Source organism: Pavona decussata, unplaced genomic scaffold (genome assembly GCF_977016875.1).
Source record: "Pavona decussata unplaced genomic scaffold, jaPavDecu1.1 SCAFFOLD_186, whole genome shotgun sequence".
In the NCBI taxonomy this organism is placed as follows: Eukaryota; Metazoa; Cnidaria; class Anthozoa; order Scleractinia; family Agariciidae; genus Pavona; species Pavona decussata.
In genome coordinates this window covers 1,270,001-1,291,734 of record NW_028145595.1, presented here as the reverse complement: position 1 = coordinate 1,291,734, position 21,734 = coordinate 1,270,001, and the positions used below count along the sequence as shown (strand labels likewise).

Sequence of the window (21,734 nt, the reverse complement as noted above, 5' to 3'; positions counted from 1 at the left end):
TTACGCGACAGCACTAATGTCGTGTACTGAGTTGTGCGCGAGCGGATCTAAGCTCTGCTGACTTTACTATATATATATTGACAAGGGAGGCAACTTTTTCGCGAAACAATTTGAACACACTCAGCAAAATAGCTTTGAACGCTCGACTTGTTCGCCGCTTTGCAACCAAATTCGTATCAAATGAAAGCTGGATAAATTTGGGAACACACTTACCTGTCAGAATCCCAAGAAGAAACAATTTTGAGCCAGCATTTTAGCTCCGTTTTCGTAGTTTTGCTCGGTGAAGTTTTTCGCAACAGCTGCGGCCAGTTACCTTGGCGCAGACGTCACAGATTTACGCGCCATCACGAGCGAAATGTCGCCTCTCCCTACCTCGCAAAGATGTTTTTGCGCGACAGCTATAGACAGTCATCGCTCCCCGTTTAGTCACAAATTGCGCGAACTGACATTCTACTTTGGGTTTATTTACAAAATTTAGGTTTGCGCGACAAGTCGGCCGAAAAGTTTTTCCGGTCTCGCGCAATTTGTGACTAAACAGGGAGCGATGACTGTCCATTGCTATCGCGCAAAAACATCTTTGCGAGGTAGGGAGAGGCGACATTTCGCTCGTGATGGCGCGTAAATCTGTGACGTCTGCGCCAAGGTAACTGGCCGCAGCTGTTGCGAAAAACTTCACCGAGCAAAACTACGAAAACGGAGCTAAAATGCTGGCTCAAAATTGTTTCTTCTTGGGATTCTGACAGGTAAGTGTGTTCCCAAATTTATCCAGCTTTCATTTGATACGAATTTGGCTGCAAAGCGGCGAACAAGTCGAGCGTAGCTTGCACCATTGCAAGATATTTTGCACGCTTCATAGCGTCATGTTTATACATTGTTGTCATATTTTGTTTTGTCTGTTTGCTGCGCTTCTTAGCGCCTACTCGTGCGTTATGCTTCATAGCCTTTTGGCTTGTTTATGGACATTCCGCCTTATGGTGGTATTTTCTTTCCTTGTTGTTTTTGTCACGGGTACTGTTTTCTCGTGATTTCCTGATTATTATTTTGTTTTCTATTTTATGCCGTTTGATTTTTTTCTCCTTTTGTTTTTCTTTACAAGTTTTCATTACTGATAGTGCGGCTGGTATTCAAGCTTTGAAGCCTTTGTCTGTGTTGGTTCCTGTTTTTCTGGTGGCGAGCAGGGCACCATCGACTGTGAAAGGATATCACACGCATTTTCGAAAATGGAAGGCATGGGCTGCCAAGTTTCCTGAAGTGGAATATTTTCCTGCTTCGGATAATCATTTTGCACTTTATCTCATTAGTTTACTCCAGTCCGGTTATTCGTTTTCTACCATTGTTTCTACTTTTTACAGCATTAATTTTTTCCATAGTTCGTGTGCTGTTCGCAACCCTTGCAATAGTGGTTTTGTTAAAGCTATTTTGGAAGGCTGTAAGCGTCTTGCTGCTAACTCTGTCTCTTCCAAGAAGAGACTTCCTATTTGTCCTGAGCATTTGCATGCTCTCGTTTTGAAGTTTGCGGGTGTAGATGCTAGTTTGCTTGATATCCGCGACGTTTGTATTTGCCTTGTTGCCTTTGCTCAGGCTGGTTTTTTGCGTTTTAATGAGCTTGCTAATATTAAATGGTGTGATGTTGTTTTCAGTGATACTTATTTTTCCCTTTTCATCCCAAGGAGCAAGTCTGATCAATATGGGTCTGGCGCTACTAGAGTATTGCTAGGACTGGTAATCCTACTTGCCCATTTGGAATGTTGTCTCGTTATGCCAAGCTTAGTGGTGACAGTTTAAATTCTACTCAATTTGTTTTTCGTTCCCTGTACAAACGCAAGGATGGGCGTTATGCCCCTCGAGATGGTTCAAATCTCTCGTATTCTAGGGCTAGGGAGTTATTTATTAATAAGTTTAAAGCTATAGGTTTAGATATGAGGCTTTATGGCCTCCATTCCCTTAGGATTGGGGGTGCGACTGCCGCTGCTAATAATGATTTACCGGATCGTGTTATTAAGAAGCATGGTCGTTGGAAGTCTGAGAATGCTAAGGATATTTACTGTAGGGAAGATATCCAACATCAACTCTTAGTTACTCTGAACATTGGACTCTAGTTTATTTTTGTTGTTTCTTTTTACTTTTTTCCTCCCATTCGCTTTGTCTATCTTGATAATTACTGGCGGCTCCCTCCACTACTGTTGTGTTCATTACTCATTCCACTTACATTAGAAATGATTTCTATTCGGCTGAGCGTAGCGATAGAGAATAGAATAGATGTTATTACATGACCCTGTGACTGGCTGTGGATTGATACGCGGCCGGCCAAAGTTAAGGAAAATTCCGCCCGACCGGAAGCGAATTTTGAACTCAACTGAACTGAAAATCGTTTTTCGCTTGTTCACGCGTAAGGAGGCCGTATTTGGAAAAACTAACTACAGCCCCTTTTGTTTCTTACTAAGGCCTACCTATGAGCAAAATATGAGCTAAATCGATTCTTTGACTTGTGCCACCAAAAGTTGATTTCGGTCGATATTTGTGGAAAGCCGCTCTTAATACTAGAAATAGGACAAGGTATACCAGTTTGGCATTTGACGATAAGTGAACGAAAAACTCGGGTTAATGCATGAGACATTGCCGAGAAAAGGAGATGTCCTATAATTCTTACTGACAAACTAATTTTAAGATACAACGTATTTCGTGTTTCAGTAACTTTTGTGTTCTTGTACCGGGGTAAGTCCGAATCGAACGCAGACTAAATTTTTCCCTTGATTGTAGATCAAAAAACAAAAACACTAATTCCGCGCTAATAATTGCCTGACACCCACTTTAAACATCGAATTCAGTACTCGCTTAGAATGCAATTCAGGCTCAGAAAAACCTGGAAAAATCATGGCACTCCCCAGTTAATCAGCCCACAGAAAATCAGTAATACACTTCACTATGATCTTGGTAAATGGCATAAAAACCGAACACAATGTGGATTTGATTCTTTCCTTCGCTTGAATTGGATCCGACGCCCTTAAAATTGGCCGGAGTGCCCTTCACTTAAGAACAGTTGGTTTTACGACCGATGCGTTTTCTTAATTCTCACGGCTTGAACAAGTAGAGTTGGACTCCGAGAATTGTAATGCGGTTTCAAACTTTTCAAATTCTTCCTGTGGTGCTGTTTGTCTATCTTCTCTAAATTTTTTCAAAATGACACCTGAGAATTGCTTTGCCAGTTTTGAATTTGTTTGTCTCCAGGGCAGACAAAGCGTTCAATACGTTTGGTAGTCATGCCCGGCTTAGATGTCCTGACATTCTTCTCAACGTCTTCCAAACTTCTTTGCGAAGATCTTTCATCAAAATACAGCAAAGGAACGGATTCACTGTGGACTCTATAAAGACCAGAGACACCGTGAAGTTAAACGCAGTTTCCACGGCTGTGTTGCGACTGAGAATCGATGACAACCCTAGGACGCACATCAACGGCAGCGTACAGAGCAGAAACGCAAAATACACGAGGAACATGTTTTTGACTGACTTTTTGTAAGCCACCGAGTCTAACCTTTTTCGATTACTGCGATTTGCGGTTTTGCTTGAGGTCGGGTTGTCTTGGGTCGACTTGTCCTGCGAACAAGTGGCTCTCAGATTTGAGACGGCAATGGACTGTTCTTGTATTTTATGGCGGTGCTTTCGGACGTTGCAAAATATCATGACATACGAGAAAAGGGTGATGATTAGAAACAGCGAGAAACCAGAAGCCGCTAGCAACAAGTACACTTGCAAGTTTAAGACCCATGCTATGTTCGAAAAGGCGGTTAAAATCCACGCGCAAACCAGGGCGATTTTGACTCTGAAAAGCGTCATAAGTTCGTTGTACCTGAGGTGCAAGAACAGCGCCAAAAAGCGGTCAACGCTGATTAAGGTCATAGTCAAACATGACACACCAGCAAGTTGATTAGACACCAGCACGAACGAGATCCCAGCTACACAGTTAAGCTTGGTGTTCATGTACAAGCCGGTTATCTTGTGCAGGACGTACAAGGGTTGCGCTAGCAGCCCAACACCAAAGTCTGAAACAGCCAGGCCGAAAACGAAGTAAAACGTCGGTGAGACGGCGTTCTCAAAATCGTCACCATGATCAGGGTGTTTGCAGCAAAAGCTAAGCATGAAAATACGGCATTTATCGCACAGTTCACGATGTAAACTGTATCCATGTCACCTATAGACTGTCCCCAGTATCTATCCAACAATGGGCAGGAAAATGGTGTACTGACATGCGTTTGGTTTTCTGTCGCATTTGACGCATTCATCTTAATCCCCCGAAAGCTTTGGAGCTAGAGTTTATCAACGGGGAGCTTCGGTTCATGTTTGATCGCCTTTTATGCAGCTGCTCCGTTTAGCAGACGGCTTTTAGTGGTTTATGTGCAAGAGTTATGACAGTTACTCAATTAGTGACTGTCAGCTACCTAAACAGCACTTTCAAAGGGCTCACGTTCCAAGTCCGCCACACTTAGTTAAGCACATCACTCCTTCCAAAATAAAGGTGCGGTTTTTGTAAAAGTTAGCATGCTACTTCGCTTAGACTAAAGGGAAGTGTCTTTGGTGAGGCTGGCCTGGATCGATATAGGATTCATGTTCTGCCGCCTTGACTTGGTAAAGAAAGCGTTTATGAAAACTAAATAGCGAACGGTGGTTCCTCTCCACTCAAAAATTTACTTGAAATTTTCTTGGTTTCAAAGGTAGCTGGTCGAAATTTAACAACTGTTTTGCGAAACCTTAGTTCCCAATACCGTACTTCTGTTGAAAAAAAAAATTGGAAAAATAAACCCTTAAATTTGAATCTCAAAAATTTTGACAAACACAGCACCACAGGAAAGTACTGCTCAGTAGCTTTCATTTGAGTGGTAACACTTTAGGATTTCGTTCACAGACTCAAACGTTAGAGCCACCTTGTACAGCATAATAAACAGCACCAGGAGAAAATATTATTCACCTAGTGCTCCATAACTTTCATTTAAAAGTTTCATAATTTAGGATTTCATCACGCTCAAACTCTAATGAAAAACCTTTACTTTCTAGAGCAGGTGAAAACTAGCAAAATTTGGGAATTTCTTCGTTACATCTTGTCTAGATGTGAGAATGCAAGTCGACAAATTTCAAAATTTAAACCGGAACTATGTAAGGGGAATGGCAAGTCGAGCGTGCGAATTTTGTGTACCAACCAAATAATAAATAAATAAAAATGTCGAAATATATTTCAAGCCACGGAAAACTGGCGAAATATCGCAGTAAAAAGAACTCGATAACGATACGGACAATACGTAAGTGCCGGCCTAAAAATAGAGCAATAAGGAAAAACATTATTGATCTTGCAGGTGAAGTCTCACTCGTAATGGAAAATGAAGAAAAAATGACAGGTGGTTTGGTAAGAACCAAGAGACCAATTCACAAAAACTGAGGAACTTTAAAGAAATGTAGAAAGGATGTGATCAAAGGCTCACCGAACGAAAGACAAATGAAGTAAAAACTGTATGGAGTCAAATAAAACATTTTCCTTTTTTGTCGCCTAAAGTGGCATTAATGGTAGTTAATTTCGTCTGGAACGAAAAACATCATAAACAAATTTAAAGCAATTAGAAGTGAAGCTCGCTTGGAGCCATGAAAACCACAAAGTAATAAGATATATTCGAGTTCGCATGGCGAATGAGACAACATATTAACATGAAAATGCGAGCAATGAAGCGAATCTGAGTTTCAGTGCAAGCAATATAGCGAATTTGAGTTTATTTCGTAGTAAAGTGTGGGTCATTTGGTTTGAGACAACATATCATCACAACGCAAGCAATAGAGCGAATCTGAGCTTAAAACAAAATACTCTTAAAGTGCCCTTAACCCTTCTTTTTTTTTTTCTTTTGGTAGATTTCCATATCTTTCAAGAACTTATTTTCGAAAAAAATTTTGGGAAATATTGAATCCTTTATTTTTACGAGCGCTAGAAGTGAAGGCAGTCTTGTCGATATTTTCACCTATTGTCCGCATTAGTCCCCCACTCGGCCAAATGTGTCCAAATATGGAGCGTGACGTAAGAAAAGGACATCGTGCAAAAATATCCGAAGATTCGCGGTAATGCTTCCATTGTAAACAGAGAAAATGGTTGGAAAATGTGTGGTTTTTGGATGCAGCAACTCTCGAAATGCAGAGAAAGGAATCAGCATGCATAAGATTCCTTCTTATAACGATCCGAGGCCTTTTCTTACGTCACAGTTAAGAAAGTGTCAAATATCGGACGCTTCTCATTGGCTCGTTCCTAATAAGCCAATGGTGAATTTAAAATAGGCAGCACACATTCTTTTGAAATAATTCTGGCTATTCTTACTGCGGTTCAGGACGGTGCCTACTAATACCGAAGTATTTTTGCGCGGTTTATGACTATGGGGGAAAAGCAGATCTTAACAAGGGCTATTGAAATACAAAAAGAAAATTGGGGGGTAACGACGCATTTTTTAGAGATAAATAAGCAACAATTATTCTGAAAAGCAGTAAAGTACAAAGCAATGTATGACGTTTTTTTACATATTGAAGCTTTATTATCTATGAAAAATGCATGGTTCCCCCCAATTTTGGATACCAAAATCACTTGCTAATTTCTGCTTTCTCCACATCGTTTTAAACCGCGCAAAAATATTCCTGTGTTAGTAGGCACCACCCATAGGAAACCTGAGTATCTTAAGATGCGCAGAACGTATGCGCAGTAACAAAAGTAGGCACCGTCCTTATTAAGGAATGACTGTTTCTTGAAAGAACACAAGTCTGCCTATTCCCATTAAACAAACAAAAAAAAGCTTTCCATAAGAACGCAGTTCCTTTATTCTGAGTGTACTGTAGTTCTTTCCAAAAACAGAATAGGTCCAAACGAACCTGATGAATTTCTATTCCAGAAAAAAAGCGCCCTAAGCATCGTCAAGTCTCGGCGCATGATCGGAAAATCCGAACTTTCAGCGTCGCCTCGTCCCAGTCCTCCAAAGGGGAGCGACTTAATACAACATTGCATGGAATATAAAACGGTGGCCACCGAAGTATTAAAGCAAAAAGCTACAGAAATAAGGTAGGATTGACCTCCGTCGATTTGCCATCAGGCCCCACTTGTTCAAAGAGCGTATAACCTTATTCAGCGGATAAAATATATAATTATTGGTTGGAGTAGATTTTATCCGCTGGATAGCGCTTTATCTACTGGCTAGCGTTATCCGCTCTTTGAACAACCGGGGCCTGATGTGGTGGCCTTATTCTACCGTTAACAAAGGTTTCAGTGAAGAGAGTTAAACTTTAACTTTTCTACATATTTTCACGCTGAGTTCGTCGGTTCCCGATGTGCTATCATCGCCTAATATAGAGTTTTTTCGTCGGCCATGTTGGAGGCTCAGAACAATAAAAATATATTTGCATAAAAATTAGATTTATTTCCCAAAGGAAAATCATTTTCTTGTTTTGTACGTCCAATATGGCGGCCGTGAAAACCCTGTACATTGGAAGCGGGCGAGAAGAGGCTAATCGCTGGACAGTTCGTTTTCACGCATGACTGCAGGAAAGTGTATTTGAGTTTCGGTTAAATGAAACTTAAGGCGAAAATTTCAGACAGTTCGCACCAGATGGGAGCGTTCGAGAGTGAGAGAGTTTTAGCATACGAAAGTCGAAGAAACTACATGGATGTTGAAAGTACAACGACTCTCGTTCTTTAATTCTACGGTCTAGGTATCTAGGAAAATACAGTTGTTTGTGAAAAAGTTTCGCATGTAAATGTTTAAAATCGTGTGCGGCGAGACCAGTTTTTTTTGTCAAGGTTTCTAGCGCCACGCCTATTGAATGAATTAACACTTTCCTTTGGCTTAAAAATTAACAATGCGCTAAAACGATACAAGAGCGATAAGAGCTAAAGAAATTGGGTTCCATTTAGAGAGTTTAAGTTAAATTCTGATGTTTTTAACTGTATTTGACAGAAGTATTGCAAAAATACACTAGTTTGAAACTGCACGTGCAAAATAGAAACTTTCTATTTTGCACGTGCAGAAGTTCTTTTTCTATTGTTTTTGGGTCAAATTGTTGCGCAATTTTGCAATTTTATTGTTGCTGTTTTGAGAAAAATTAAAACAAAAAACAAGCAAGAAAACTACTTAACTAGCTGGGGACAAAAAAAATTTGTCGCTCTTCCGTTTTACACATTAAAATGCCAATAATTAGCCGAGCTCTAAAATAGAGCTATAAAATCCCCTGCAACGCGTGAAACTTGCACTAATTAGCCAATAGTATAGGCTGAAATGTCAGCCGTCTCCTCCCTCTAACCCCCAGGAGACGGCTGACATTTCAGACTACCAATAGTAGCAAATTAACCTTTTTTTATTTCGACCAAAACTTTCTGCCTCACGTTTTTCGCAACAACCGGCCAGGCTTTTAAAAAATTCCGAACCATTATCCGTACTCAAGGTTTCCCTGGATTTTCAATAGCTCATACCACTGATTTCGAATATGTTCCTAAAATTTCCAACAAACGCCGAGAAAATTATTGGGAATTTTCAGCAACTGTTACGGCAACGTATACGCTAACGAAAATAAAATTTCCGCCCTCTGAACTACCTCGCGATTATTGCAACGCTTTCTGAACAGCACTGTAGCCAGGCGGTGTTATAGTTCAGAAGAAGAAAGAAAATTTTAATTAAAAATTAAAATTAACAATCACATGACTTGTTCACTTTGTTGATAAAACTGTAAATCTCGCCATTTCACGTTGTTGCTTTGCACAGGACGGCAAAGAAATGTACCAAAATGTATAATGCACGTGCAGAGCGTTGTTTTGCTCATTAAACTTTTTTTTCTGCAACCACAAGTTTTAAGGCTGGTTTCCATATGATCTCGGATCGCAGATCGCAGATCGCAATAACGTCTGCGATCGTTTGCGATCATATGGAAACTACTTCTGCGATCGTCTGCGATCTCAATCGCAGGATCGCAGACGATCGCAGAAGATAGAACCATGTTCTATCTAAAGGTTTGTTTCCATATGATCGCGGATCGCAGATCGCAATAAGGTCTGCGATCGTCTGTGATCATATGGAAACCAGCCTTTAGATAGAACATGGTTCTATCTTCTGCGATCGTCTGCGATCGCGATCGCAGGATCGCAGACGATCGCAGAAGTAGTTTCCATATGATCGCAGACGATCGCAGACCTTATTGCGATCTGCGATCATATGGAAACCAGCCTTTAGTGCCGCATTGTTGGGCGGAAAGTTGATGTCAAGCAAAATGAATAAGTGACAATTTTCTGCGCAAGTTTTGCTTTGCCAGTCTGTCGCGATTTTTTGAAGCAGCTTCTTAAACTTGCAACGTGCTGTTAACGCGGAAATTGCCTCAAAATCTTCTTCGCACACAATTGCCTCAACCTTTCGCGGAACAAAATTGTTGCGTTCAAAATCATGGTTACCAATTGCTACGTGTAATTTTCAAAATTGACGCGGTTTTGCGCTACGAATCGTCGTTGGTAATCGCTTCGTATAACACAAGTTTAGAAGCGTGAAGTCATTAATATCTCATCTTTACAGCGTTCTCAGATACATTTTTTTAGAGGAGAGATTCCGGTTTTTACTGTATTATATTTTCACTTTATATAGCATGAAGAACTGAATATTGGATTCACAATGGCCTTCACGTGAAGAAGTAAAAAGGTAATTTATTCCTTTATCTTCTATCTAAATATCACAGATATGTTTAACTTACAGTAAGCTTTTAAAATGTGTAAGATGGTTCTTAAAATGTGTTATACGTACGTAACGGTTACGTTAAAATTTCGACTTGTCTCACCATGTTGAAAGACGTATGTGTTTTCTACTTCTAAACTGAGTCAGTGATACACGGATCAAAAAAATGTTACGAAAGACGAGCGGACTACGCGAAGGCGCGCGAAAATTGCCTCTCGCGAGGAACTACGACGCTCGTAGGGAAGCGAAAAAATGAGGCAATTTTCGCTCGCTCACTATTCCTAACAAAACTAAGGGATTACTCGTATTGTAATTTTGTGACTGTTGTTAAACAAAGTCGAATAGTTTATCATGCCTTGATGAATGTTCAGATAGAGCAATCAATATGTTGGACAGTATTTCAATGGAATTGAGCCAGGTTTTTTCCTTTAAAAATAATGTTCAACGCGTTGTTCCAACGGCAAAAGAAATTATTAAATTAATAATAAACAACTTGTCATGTCATAAACAACAAAGTCTCAACAATGCTCAAGATTTACTGGCTAACAAATGTTGAACGATTTAGAACCGTGTATCAACATTGAAAGCTACAAAGTTACAAGCTAAACACCAAAGGAAAAGTGATATATTCGGGCTAATTGTTGGATACGAGATGATTATAGCCAACTCGGCGCGTATCTATCATCTTGTATTCAACGTGAGCTCGTGGAATAATTGTTGATTATCACCTTCTGTTTGCGGATACAATCAGCTAAAGAAATGCTTGGGCAAAACATAGCACTCACAAAGACTTTAGAAAATCAATTATTTTTGAAGCCCGTCGATGTCAGCTATCCAACTTATTAAAGTTGCTACTCAACGAAACCCTTTGAAAAAACGACCGTGCCTGGACAGTTTTGATTGGACAGCACAGGCTACACAAGTGTACGTGTGCAATGCAATTTCTCTCCACTTCAAATACTATGGTGTTGATCTTACATTCTGAAAACACCAAACTTGTTGGCTTGTCCGCGGGAGAATGAGGAGAGAGCTGCTCGTAAGCTCAGACCCAGGACCTGCAAAAGTAACGCGTCCAATGTGAGTCGATAAAACATCAAGGGTCTGGAAACGAGTTTACGCCCGAATAGTGAACAAATTTTACCTGGCCGAAAAAATGGCAAAGGTTGAAAAGTTTGTTCATATACTTTTTGAAAAAGCTAGAACGAGCTACTCAGTAGCTTTTATTTGAATGGTAATACCGTTTAGGATTTCATCCAGGAATCACCGTGTACAGCATAATAAACAGCAGCACAGCTAACCACACTATCTACAGACGCACTACTGCATGCTTGATCTAAAGACAGCGTTCATTCAGTTTCCTACCTTTCTGGTATCTTGAGGCAGAATAACACCATCATCCCATAGTCGAGCTGTTCCGTAATAAGCGTATGATTCCTTCTCAAACCTAATCAACAACAGAAAACGCGTCGTTAAATACAGTTGAATCATAACAAATTGTTACCAAGCGAAGGCGTCTAATTAGATTAGGCGGTTATGTTATACACGCACAAACACAGACTGGCTTTCATATACAACGAAACCTTATGGACTGAATAGAAACACGCTTTTTAGGGAGATGTGTTAATGTCTTTTGTTTTGCTATCGAGCAGAATTCGCTTCGTAGAACATGTGGTGTTGCGTTAAACAAAGCTTGAATCCCTTTTAGGATTATATTCAGCGTGATAAATTCAATCAACACTCGCAGGCTGAGATTGAATGTTTGTATTATTGAATTTTAATATGGAAGGTTCGAAAAGAGACGTGGAATCCACTTTCGATTAATCGAAATGACTCTTATTGTAAATGGAACGCTTCGGCCGCTTTCAATACTTACTTCTTCAACATTTTGTCCTTGAATGCCTTTTGTTTCTCTTCGTCAGCTTTATCATCTTCGATTTCATTCTAAATAGGATGGAAATATAACAAAAAGAAGTACTCTAATCACATATGACCCTTTCGACATCAATGAGTAAATGACCAAGCTCGCCTCCCTGTAACCCAGCGGTTAAATCCTTCGACCTCCGTGCTTAAAAACAATTTCCCAAGTTTTTCCCCTGCTCGAAAAGCAATGAAAAAGGAAATTGGTGTCAAATAGTTAAGGCTCACATGCAGGGCAGTACAAAGGGAACATTATACGTACCTCGCCACAACACGCGCCTGCCATGTCCTCTACTGTATCCATGGCAACCCGGGCAGTAGGCCACGTGAACAGGAAACGAGGATCAAACGAGCGCCCACACTGAAAATAAAAGAGAAGGGAAAAATAACATTGATACAAAAAAATAGCTATTACGAAATACATTAGCGTGCACACGCAGACCCCAACCAGTGAACCAATCGTAACTCAGTACAACATTCAATCGGTGCCAAGCGTGGAAAAATTGCAACATTGATAAACGTGGGGAAATATGTTGTTGGTGACAAACGCGGGAAACACGCAAATGGTGTTAACCCCTTAACGCCTTATATTAAAGTACAAATTCTCTTATCTTGTCCCCATACTTTTCTTATAAAAGTACTGGGGAGAAGTTATTAAAATATCAAGAAAATTCATCTTGGGTGATCACATCCTTAATTCTCGTGACATCAGGGGTTGAATAAGTATTGATATTACAAGGAGAAATTTGACGCTGATCACTCTTAGGGCTTAAAGAGTTCGGCGAGGTAAATTATGCAACCAGTCCTAAGTGCGGGAAAACGTGAAACCGATACCAAGCGCGGGAAAACATGCAACGGGTAGAAAACGCGCGAAAACAAGCCACCAATGCGAAATATGGGGAACATGCAATCAGTTCCAGATAAGGGAATGTGAATGCATGCAAACGGTGTTAGTCGCAGCAAAACATGCACCCGGTACCAAGTGCGGTGAAGCATGTCATTGCTGCAAAACAAGAGAAAACATGTAGCCAGCGCAAAGCGCTGGAAAATAGGCAGCAATTAAGTACCAAGTGCAAACAAACGCAACGTGTACCAAGTGCATAAGGCATGTTGCCAGTGTTGAGCGCGGGAAAACATGTAGCCAGCGCCAAGCGCGGGCAAACTGGCAGCAAGTACCAAGCGCAAACAAATGCAGCGTGTACTACGTGCATAAGGCATGTTACCAGTGCAGAGCGCGGGAAAACATGTAACTGGTGCCCAGCACGTGAAAGTTCCGTGTACTACGTGCATAAGGCATGTTACCTGTGAAGAGCGCGGGAAAACATGTAACCGGTGCCCAGCACGTGAAAGTTCCGTGTACTACGTGCATAAGGCATGTTACCAGTGAAGAGCGCGGGAAAACATGTAACCAGTGCCCAGCACGTGAAAGTTCCGTGTACTACGTGCATAAGGGATGTTACCAGTGCAGAGCGCGGGAAAATATGTAACCGGTACCCAGCACGTGAAAGTTCCGTGTACTACGTGCATAAGGCATGTTACCAGTGCAGAGCGGGAGAAAAACATGTAACCGGTGCCCAGCACGTGAAAATTCCGGAACTGATAGACGTAACAATGAAGGTGTTGACTTACCATTGCGTAACTACTCGGTCCAAAGCTGCCTTTCATTATTACAGTAATCTTTGGAACCTACAGAAAGTAGCAAGTTGTCAACTTAGCTGATTTAAGTGGGTTTTTATAACAAGGGTACTGTGCAGGGGCGTTGGTATAGTGGTTAGCGAGTATTTACTTTAGATCTGAGTTTTCGTCTCCGCTTTTGCATTGTGTTCTAAAAAAAACTGAGAAACTTTGCTCCACATTACACGTCTCTATTCACCCAGCTGTATACGTGGGTCTCCTGTGAACAGCTTAGAAAGTGTTACAAAATCCTGGGGATAAGTTGACAATTACCCTGCGAAATTGCGCGGAATATCGCCTGATACTTAGCCGACGAGGCCGTAGGCCGAGTTAGTGTCCGTTGGGGACGTTCGACTGTACATGCATTGTATAGACCCCTTGGCTTGGTTGCGTGCTGTTTTGAACATAAGAATATGGGGCCACATGCTCACCTGTGACATCAGTTATTGTTCCATACCAAAGAAAGCCGACTTGGGGAGTGGGGGGGGGGGGGGGGGGGGTTATATAGACCGCTTGGGCACTATCATCCCTTGTACCGGCACGAGATTTTGCTAAAATTCCTTGTAGTCCATCAAACGCCAAGTTTAATCACTGGTTTTGATTATGCAACTGGGAAACCCTTAGAAATAGCCCCCATCTTGAAAAGCTCTTATTTAAGGACGATGCCTACTAATACAGAAGTATTTTTGTGCGGTTTATGACTGCGCGGGAAAAGCAGACCTTTGCAAGGGCTATTGGAATCCAAAAGGAAAATTGGGGATAATCACGCATTTTTCAGAGATAATTAAGCAACAATATTTCTAAAAGGCGCCAAAATATAAAGAAATGTATGGTAGTTTTTTCCTAAATTGAAGCTGAATTGTCTCTGAAAAATGCATGGTTACCCCCAATTTTCTTTTGGGATACCAAGAGCACTTGCTAAGTTCTGCTTTCACTGCATAGTTTTAAACCGCGCAAAAATATCCCTGTATTAGTGAGCACTACCCATAGGAAACCCGAGTATCTCGAGATGCGCAGAACGTATGCGCAGTAACAATAGTAGGCACCGTCCTTAATAGCATTTATCAGCATTTCAAGCTTCGTCTATCGTGTTAATATTTTTGGGTCCGTCTCCTCTGTCAATTTTCCACCAAATAGATTAATTACATACCTGAGCGCAAGCTACCGCTGTCATCATCTTGGCTTGATCCTTAATCACGCATGCGCGCTCCTCCAATGGTAAACCGGCCAGGGACTGGGGAGCAGTGTTTTGTAGGAACACTAGAGGGATATTCCGCTGACAACATAACTCCACAAAATGCGCGCCCTACACAGCAAAAACATTATCGGTTGATAAACTATGTTGGAGTTCGATTATGTTTTCTGTAAGTAGTTTGTCAACGGGGCGAGTAGGATCGCTCATAAAAACGAAGAAACGACAACAAATTAATTGTAGGTTTTAAAAGCCAAAACGCATCAAGCAAACGGCGTTTAGAAAATGAAAACGCACCAAGAGGAACTATACGTTTTAGAAAAGAAAACGCATCAAGTTTTGCGTTTTAAAAGAGAAAGAGAGTTGACTGAATGTGCGTTTCAAAACATGAAGACATATCAAGTAGCCGACTTTTGCGCTTTTAAAGCGAAAGCAAATCGAGTAGGCGTTATTAAAACGAAAAGCAAAAAGTATGCCTTTCAAAATTAAAGCGAACCGAGTTTGCGTTAAAAAACGACCAAGCATCGAGGTTGCGTTTAAAAAAACAAAAACGAACCAAGAATGATGCCTTTTAAGAACTCAAACACGTTAAGTATCCGTTATTTATGCGAAAAGCTATCAAGGAGGCGGTTTTTTTCTTCAAACAAAAACGTTTTGCAAATGAAAACGGGTTAGTGTGGGCAGATGGTAAAATGCATCAAGTATTCAAAGCGGTGAAATAAAAGGCCCCGTAGCATTAGGGAGCAGGGATGGTGCAGCGGTGAGAGCACTCTCCTCCCACCAATGTCACCCGGCTTCGATTCCCGGACTCGGCGTCATATGTGGGTTGAGTTTGTTGTTGGTTCTCGTCCTTGCTCCGAGAGGTTTTTCGCCAGGTACTCCGGTTTTCCTCTCTCCTCAAAAACCAACATTTCCAGACTCCAATATAATCTGGATTATTGTTACGAAGAACTTTATCATGAGTTTCTGGCTCGAGAGATTGCGCAAGCACTCCCCATGTTATTGACAATAAATAAATTACTTTACTTTATTTGCGCACGCGCACGCGCAACCAGGAGCCTGGGAGCGAGTTTTTTCTGCAGAACAAGCGAAACACTGGGAATGAGGCAGGTTGCATCTGGTAACTGTGGCGAGTCTGGGGAAATTAAATATGTTAAATACGACATTTCCTTTCAATCAACGCTGCCAATTTACTTGACTGATCAACAACATATTGATTGAAGTTGCAATAGCCTGCAGCTGTGTTGTCTACCATAGAGAAGATTACCCTCATAATCAAAAACAAACGCGACAATGCTTGTATGTTTTGCAAAGAGTAGACGATGCGGGATTAATTTTCTCCGAAGTTTATTTCTGTGACTAGTTAGAGTTACATTTCAATGTATAGTATACACAAAAGATATTTCAAAACTGTCAAAAAGCAAAATGAACATGTTATTAAGAAACGGACTTAGAAGACGATTTACAAGTAATTTGCAAAAAGGCTATATGCTAACTTAACAAGTGCAGTATACCATTACACAACGAAGTGTTTCGTATTGAATATTTGCATAGGTTAGATGGATCACCGTTTCATGCATTTTCCAGTGAAGAAATGGAAATAAAATTAATGCAAGACCATCATTTGTAAGTTTTTATAAAATACTAGAAATAGGACAAGGTATACCAGTTTGGCATTTGACGATAAGTGAACGAAAAACTCGGGTTAATACATGAGACATTGCCGAGAAAAGGAGATGTCCTATAATTCTTACTGACAAACTAATTTTAAGATACAACGTATTTCGTGTTTCAGTAACTTTTGTGTTCTTGTACCGGGGTAAGTCCGAATCGAACGCAGACTAAATTTTTCCCTTGATTGTAGATCAAAAAACAAAAACACTAATTCCGCGCTAATAATTGCCTGACACCCACTTTAAACATCGAATTCAGTACTCACTTAGAATGCAATTCAGGCTCAGAAAAACCTGGAAAAATCATGGCACTCCCCAGTTAATCAGCCCACAGAAAATCAGTAATACACTTCACTATGATCTTGGTAAATGGCATAAAAACCGAACACAATGTGGATTTGAGTCTTTCCTTAGCTTGAATTGGATCCGACGCCCTTAAAATTGGCCGGAGTGCCCTTGACTTCAGAACAGTTTGTTTTACGACCGATGCGTTTTCTTAATTCTCAAGGCTTGAACAAGTAGAGTTGAACTCCGAGAATTGTAATGCGGTTTCAAACTTTTCAAATTCTTCCTGTGGTGCTGTTTGTCTATCTTCTCTAAATTTTGTCAAAATGACACCTGGGAATTGCTTTGCCAGTTTTGAATTTGTTTGTCTCCAGGGCAGACAAAGCGTTCAATACGTTTGGTAGTCATGCCCGGCTTAGATGTCCTGACATTCTTCTCAACGTCTTCCAAACTTCTTTGCGAAGATCTTTCATCAAAATACAGCAAAGGAACGGATTCACTGTGGACTCTATAAAGACCAGAGACAGTGTGAAGTTAAACGCAGTTTCCACGGCTGTGTTGCGACCGAGAATCGATGACAACCCTAGGACGCACATCAACGGCAGCGAACAGAGCAGAAAGGCAAAATATACGAGGAACATGTTTTTGACTGACTTTTTGTAAGCCACCGAGTCTAGGCTTTTTCGATTACGGCGATCATTCGTGGTTTTGCTTGAGGTCGGGTTGTCTTGAGTAGAGTTGTCCTGCGAACAAGTGGCTCTCAGATTTGAGACGGCAATGGACTGTTCTTGTATTTTTTGGCGGTGCATGCGGACGGTGAGAAATATCATCACATACGAGAAAAGGGTGATGATTAGAAACAGCGAGAAACCAGAAGCCGCTAGCAAGTAGTACACTTGCAAGTTTAAGAACCATGCTATGTTAAGAAAGGCGGTTAAAATCCACGCGCAAACCAGGGCGATTTTGACTCTGGAAAGCGTCATAAGTTCGTTGTACCTGAGGTGCAAGAACAGCGCCAAAAAGCGGTCAACGCTGATTAAGGTCATAGTCAAACATGACACGCCAGCAAGTTGATTAGACACCAGGGCGAACGAGATCCCAGCTACACAGTTAAGCTTGGTGTTCCTGTACAAGTAGGCTATCTTGTACAGGACGTACAAGGGTTGCGCTAGCAGCCCAACACCAAAGTCTGAAACAGCCAGGCTGAAAACGAAGTAAAACGTGGGCGAGCGGAGAGACGGCGTTCGCAAAATCGTCACCATGATCAGGGTGTTTGCAGCAAAAGCTAAGCATGAAAATACGGCATTTATCGCACAGTTCACAATGTAAACCGTATCCATGTCACCTATAGACTGTTCCCAGTATCTATCCAACAATGGGCAGGAAAATGGTGTACTGACATGCGTTTGGTTTTCTGTCGCATTTGACGCATTCATCTTAATCCCCCGAAAGCTTTGGCGCGGGAGTTTATCAACGACGAGCTTCAGTTCATGTTTGATCGCCTTTTATGCAGCTGCTCAGTTTAGCAGACGGTTTTCAGTGGTTTATGTGCAAGAGTTAATGACAGTTACTCAATTAAAAAAGACTATGGTGACTGTCAGCTACTTAAACAGCACTTTCAAAGGTCTTACGTTACAAGTCCACTTAAGCCCATCACTCCTTCCAAAATAAAGGTGCGGTTTTTGTAAAAGTTAGTATGCTACTTTGCTTGGCGAGGCTGACCTGGATCGATATAGGCTTTATGTTCTCCCGCCGTTACTTGGAATACAAAGCGTTTATGAAAACTGACTAGTCAAAGGTAGTTCTTCTACGTTCAAAAATTAACTTAAAATTTTCTTTTGATTTCAAAGGTAGTTGGTCAAAATTCAACAACTGTTTTGCGAAAACTTAGCTAGTTCCCAATACCGCACTTCTGTTTAAAAAAAGAGGAAAAATAAACCCTAAATTTGAATCTCAAAAATTTTGACACACACACAGCACCACAGGAAAGTACTGCTCAGAAGCTTTTATTTGAATCGACACACTTTAGCATTTCATCTACAAACTCAAAAGCTAGAACCACCTTGTATAGCATAATAAACAGCACCACAGGAAAGTACTGCTCAGTAGCTTTCATTTGAATGGTCGCACTTTAGGATTTCATCCTTAGACTCAACAGTTAGAACTACCTTGTACAGCATAATAAACAGCACCACAGGAAAGTACCGCTCAGTAGCGTTCATTTTGAATGGTCACACTTTAGGATTTCATCCTTAGACTCAACAGTTAGAACTACCTTGTACAGCATAATAAACAAGACCAGGAGAAAATACTGCTCTATAACTTAAATTAAAAATTGTCATAATTTAGGATTTCGTCACGCTCAAACTTTAATGAAAATCCTTAATGAAAGAACTGTCAAATTTTGACGGCAATCAAACACAGGAAGAAAATCTTAAACAGCTTGAAATCTTTTCCTTACTTTCTAGGGCACGTTAAAACTAGCAAAATTTGCGAATTTGCAAGTTATATCTTGTCAAGAGACTCTTGATCTTGTCTTGATGCGAGAATTCAAGTCGATGAATTTCGAAATTTTGACAGAACTATTTATTTAAGGGGAATGGGAAGCCGAGCGTGCGAATTTTGTGTACCAACCAAATAATAAATAAATAAAAATGCCGAAATATATTTCAAGCCACGGAAAACTGATGAAAATCGCAACAAAAAGAACTCAATAACTAAACGATATGGACAATACGTTAATGCCGGCCTAAAAATAGAGCACTGTGGAAAAACACTACTGATCTTGCAGGTGAAGTCTCACTCGTAATAGGAAATGAAGAAAAAATGACAGGTGGTTTGTAAGAGCCAAGAGACCACTTCACAAAAACTGAAGAGGTTAAAAGAAATGAAAAAAAGATGCAATCAAAGACTCAACAAAAGAAAGATAAATGAAGTAAAAACTGTATGGAGTCAAATAAAACATTCCCTTTTTGTCGTCTACCGTGGCATTAATATTAGTTAATTTCGCCCGGAACGAAAAACATCATAAACAAATTTAAAGCAATTAGCAGTGAAGCTCGCTTGGAGCCATGAAAACCACAAAAATAATAAGATATATTCGAGTTCGTATGGCGTGAAAACAATTCACGCTGTGAAAAATGAATATCAAGCCCTTAGTTGATTTAGCTTGAGACAACATATTAACATGAAAATGCGAGCAATAAAGCGAATCTGAGTTTAAATGCAAGCAATTTAGCGAATCTTGAGTTTATTTCGTAGTAAAGTGCGGATCATTTGGTTTGAGACAACATATTATCATCACAACGCAAGCAATAGAGCGAATCTGAGTTTAAAACAAAAATACTCTTAAAGCTATCAACAGTGAAATCTATATGTTCTTACCCGAGGATCCCGCGGGCATATTCAACCAGAACGTTGAAAAAAAAATTGCGTCTCTATATAGCGTTTTAGGTTTTTTTAAAGAATATATTTTCGTAAACTAACGCAGGTGATCGCTTACACGATATCTTATACTGAGATTTGATATAGGGTTACACAGACTGAATTGAAAACTTTGGACAAACAACGACGCTACCAAATTCCCCTTAGGCTCATACAGAGTAAAGATCTTTCATTTTTAAAACATTTTCGCTTGTTAAAATATGAAAAACAAGAACTACCAGCTGTTTCAACTTAGGGAGCTTTAGCAACGGCAACGAGAACGTCAAAAAAGCATTCATAACCAAGGCAACAACTCTGCACGTGCATTACACTTTTTGGTACATTTCTTTGCCGTCACTGCCCGATTAGGACGTGAAATTTCCCGATGGGACGTTTTATGGAGGACGTAAGCACACGACAACGAATTTTTCTCTCTCTTTCTAACTTGGGTGCGGTCTCCAAGAATTCAACTTCAGGAAATTTCACCTACATTTGACTTTTAAAGCGAGTTGAAATAATCGCGACGGCGTTTGAAAAAAGGCGAATTCATTCATTTTAAGTCTCGTTTGCTCTTCCCACTATTCAGCAGCGGGGTACAATTTTGTTTTATCTTGAGAGGTAAATCACATCATGATTATTTGCCGGAGCAAAGAGAGAAACGTGAATGACGAACTCAAATCACAATAATTATTGAAGATGAGTCCGAGAATAGAACCCAGGGAAAATCGATAGCTATTGATGACAGGCGAGTGTGATCGTTCCCGCACATTGCTCCTCGAGTGTAATACTCAGAATATTGCAGAAGTAGTATAATGAGGAGGGTAAGAAGGGGACAGGAACTAGGAGAGAAGAAGTTGAGAACTTTTGAGACAGGAAAGAGGGACAAATACGTTGGAAAAATTTTGCAATAATGCATGATATTTTGCAACCGAGCAAGTGTGTAGAGGCAGGAGCTGCCCCCACCCCCTCCTCCAACGTGGGAGCTGACAAGGAAGGGGTGGTAACTGGGGGAACAGGATATGCGGAAGAGCCACCTTTCACCACACCTGTAAAAAATGCTGAAACGTTCTATCAACGGTACATAAGCTGAGTTACCTTTAAGGAAGCCTCCGAAGTCAAGAAGCCATTGTTAGCCACAATTCCCACCAAGTATCTAAAATGAAATAGAAATAAGCGGACATAAGACCGGAATAATACAGATTTAACCACTTTTAAAACAACAGATACAGAAGAGATGTTTACACTTACCCAAAGATGTGAGCAAATCCTGTTATGAGTGTTGGTCCAAATTTTGTTTTGAATTCCTGAAACTGACTTCCATCTACCAGTCGAGCTAATATCTACAACAACAACAAATTCACAACTTCTATTTGCTGATGTCAGAATTGTCACCCTCACCTTGGAAGGAACTCCAGGAATTCCTGGCAAAACTGGACTGAAGCTGATTTTAGTATATACGAGTAGCACAAATTTACTTGCTTTTCAATTTTTCAGGTCGTTAGGTTTGAAGTTATTTTTTACCTGGTAAATTGGAAATTGTGAACTGTCGTAAAGTGCAAGGGTTAAGAGATCATCACTGTCATACAAAGGAGCTTGTACATCTGAAAAAAATACAGTGAGTGAGTGAGTGACTGAAGGTCTAACAGACATACTATGTCACCAGCTTGCTGGCTGCCTGGCTGACTGCTGAACTGACTGACTGACAGACAGACAGACTGTTGGACTGAATGTCTGACAGTCAGACAGACAGATAGAGGCTGGCTGGTCAGCTGACTGACTGACTGACTGACTGACTAAAAATTGATTGATTGATTGATTGATTGATTGACTGACTGACTGACTGACTGA

The 21,734-nt window shown here is 40.6% G+C and overlaps 1 protein-coding gene across 2 annotated transcripts in view; it reads right to left on the bottom strand.

Moving 5' to 3' along the window:
• Positions 1–9,589: 9,589 nt before the first annotated feature.
• Positions 9,590–21,734, bottom strand: part of LOC146462611 (putative methylcrotonoyl-CoA carboxylase beta chain, mitochondrial) — a 16,927-nt gene continuing 4,782 nt past the window's right edge. The window contains exons 6-15 of one of the 2 annotated variants that reach the window (XR_014857084.1): positions 21,408–21,487; positions 21,135–21,226; positions 20,982–21,039; positions 14,464–14,619; positions 13,269–13,325; positions 11,902–12,000; positions 11,596–11,663; positions 11,085–11,166; positions 10,045–10,777; positions 9,590–9,989 (exon numbers count right to left, since the gene is read on the bottom strand). Coding sequence is in view for 1 of the 2 variants with exons in the window: in XM_085085446.1 (XP_084941572.1) it covers positions 10,697–10,777; positions 11,085–11,166; positions 11,596–11,663; positions 11,902–12,000; positions 13,269–13,325; positions 14,464–14,619; positions 20,982–21,039; positions 21,135–21,226; positions 21,408–21,487 (773 nt within the window). In the remaining variant the exon portion in view is untranslated. Of the gene's footprint in view, positions 10,778–11,084; positions 11,167–11,595; positions 11,664–11,901; positions 12,001–13,268; positions 13,326–14,463; positions 14,620–20,981; positions 21,040–21,134; positions 21,227–21,407; positions 21,488–21,734 lie in introns of both variants that reach the window. The other variant, XM_085085446.1, reaches the window with a different exon arrangement.